At 49.5% G+C, this 2,389-nt stretch overlaps 1 protein-coding gene across 1 annotated transcript; it reads left to right on the top strand.

Annotated features, from left to right (window-relative positions):
- The first annotated feature begins 696 nt into the window (after window positions 1-696).
- LOC139288951 (protein phosphatase 1 regulatory subunit 3E) lies at window positions 697-1,710 on the top strand. The gene has a single exon (XM_070910424.1). The coding sequence runs from the start codon at window positions 793-795 to the stop codon at window positions 1,708-1,710; it is 918 nt and encodes a 305-aa protein (XP_070766525.1). The 5' UTR covers window positions 697-792.
- The last annotated feature ends 679 nt before the right edge of the window (window positions 1,711-2,389 follow it).

Raw genomic sequence — 2,389 nt, 5'->3', positions numbered from 1 at the left:
TAGAGGCTGCACCGGGGAGCTGTGACGTAGAGAGAAGGGGCGGGCCCACTGCACCGCTGCTACAGCTCCGTCTGCTCCAGATGAATTATTACATCTCTGTTATGCAATCAATCTTAATTTACACGGTACTCCCCGGTAATCTGGCGATGCACACATCAATAGAATAGAGACGTATGATGAGAGACTGTCGGTATGAGCCTGTGACAAAACTGTCTTCTGTCTCAGAAAAGACCCCAAATTCAATTTAAAATGTGTTTACAATTTGTTTTATTTATATGTTTTCTTGTGGGGTCATTATAATAATGTCACCATGTGAAAAAAGGGAAGTTAACCAAGTTAACGCTTGTGAAGGAGGAAACCATTTTGGTTAGTTGCAACGTTCAGTTCTGCACGTAGAGCTACAGTGGACGTCAAGCTGTGCTCCGCGCAGGTTCGTGTCAGCTGTGAGGGCACGCTGCATGTTCACCACATGAAAATGGAAACGAGCGACGATCGCTGCGAAGAGGAAAGTGCTCTCTATTTATTATTTTTGCAATGAGCAAACAGTGGAAGTATATTCTTCACACACCCGATTTTAAAGTGACCGATTCGCAAGGAGCAAACTCGCACTTTGCTGGCGCACATCCACAGCTCGGGTCTATTGGTCCAGAGCCGCAGAGTGTCAGCTTCTGACGTAGCCGGAGCACCTATCCGCGAGGCGGACACTGACACCTGACGGCTCCATCTCTCGACACGCCGGGTCTTTCCCGTCACGACCACTTCGGTTCTGCAGTGCAGGATCTGCTGCGTTTTATGGAAGCAGAGTCTGAGCATCCTGCCATGCTGCCCCCGAAGAACTGCCTGCCGAGGAACTACAGCTGCATAGCCGGACTGTTCGGGAGCCTGGCAGAGGCGAACCCGCGGCTCGAAGATGGGGAAGATTTTGACAGGATGAACGGTACTTGTGAGCCCACCGAGAGCCCCGTGGTGGACGAGAGGCCACGGGGCAGAGAGATCTTCCTGAAGCCTCCACAGAGTCCAAATCTGCGTCGGAGGTGCAAGTCGCTGCCCACACCCACGGAGAGAGCAAAGTTAGAGATCTCCCGCAGCAGAAGTCCAACCAGTCAGAAAAAAGTTCGGTTCGCCGACTCCCTGGGTCTTGAGCTCATTTCAGTGAAGCACTTCGATGATACAGATGAGCCAGAGGTGCCGGAGCGCATATTGGCAAAACTACCCAAAGGACCCCTCCACCTTAATCATTTAGAAACAAAATTCCCCCGGGCCCCTGCGCAGTCTGTGTTCATGGAGTTGCAGTTCACCAACCCAGGCACACTGCCCGGCTTTGAGCAGAAAGTGAGGGAGGTGAAAGTCATGTTGGACAGCGTCGAGGCAGACGAGTTCAGCCTCTCCGGGTTTGTGCGCGTGTTGAATATGGCTTTCGAAAAGAGCGTCTCTTTGCGGTACTCTCTCAACAACTGGATAACGTTTATGGACAGTTTGGCGTCCTATGTTCCCAGCTCAAGCGACGGCGTCACTGATAAGTTCCGTTTCAAGATCGTCATGCCCACCTACCTCGACAACGGAGGCACATTGCAGTTTGCAATTAAATACTGCGTCGACGGGCAGGAGTTCTGGGACAATAATAATGGGAACAACTACAAAGTGCGGCGTCACCGGTTCAAGATGTCCCCGCCGCGGGAATGGGAGAATGGATGGATTCACTTTATCTGAGCTTTGTCGTCTGCAGTGGCACACTGCCTGCGTAATGTTGCGCGTAACTGATCCCCGGGTACCTTAATTATGACTGTAGCCTGTTAAAGATGACTTTTTTTTCTGCCATTGTCAGCTACACACATGCTGTGACACTGAAAACTATTTCCCACAATAATTCAAATATTTGCCCCTCTGTGGTAACATATTGAGTGTTGAAGACTACTGTATAGGCCTACTCATAGGTTCCCGGTGTGGATGCTGTTAGATAATTCGCCTTGATGTCAGGGCTCTGTACAGCTCGGTGCCCTTTGGGAGGGCATGTTCACGTTATGTAATGTGGGAACACGTGCCACGGAAAACGTGCCGGGAAATGCCGACTTTGGGCCTCACTGTTCCTTCCAGGAGATGCTATACATTTATTTGGTGGCATAGGGATGTTTGATTTATCAGTTTGTTTTGCATGTGTGGAAATACTTCGGCTTAATGGGAAGCAGAACGCATCACATCTTGGCTGACATGGATGCCAAGCCAACCTAGTAGCATACTCCTGTGGTGGTCTCTTGCAGGATGGGGGAAACATGCACACATTTTACTGAGTTGACAGGTTATTTTATTCAGAAAATTCAATGTGTAATTTCCCACTGTCATGCCATTGAAAAATGCCTTATTTTAAGCCATGATGTGGAAGGTTGTGCAT

The sequence above is a fragment of the Enoplosus armatus genome, chromosome 1 (genome assembly GCF_043641665.1).
Source record: "Enoplosus armatus isolate fEnoArm2 chromosome 1, fEnoArm2.hap1, whole genome shotgun sequence".
In the NCBI taxonomy this organism is placed as follows: domain Eukaryota; kingdom Metazoa; phylum Chordata; class Actinopteri; order Centrarchiformes; family Enoplosidae; genus Enoplosus; species Enoplosus armatus.
This window is presented reverse-complemented; position numbering and strand designations above follow the sequence as displayed.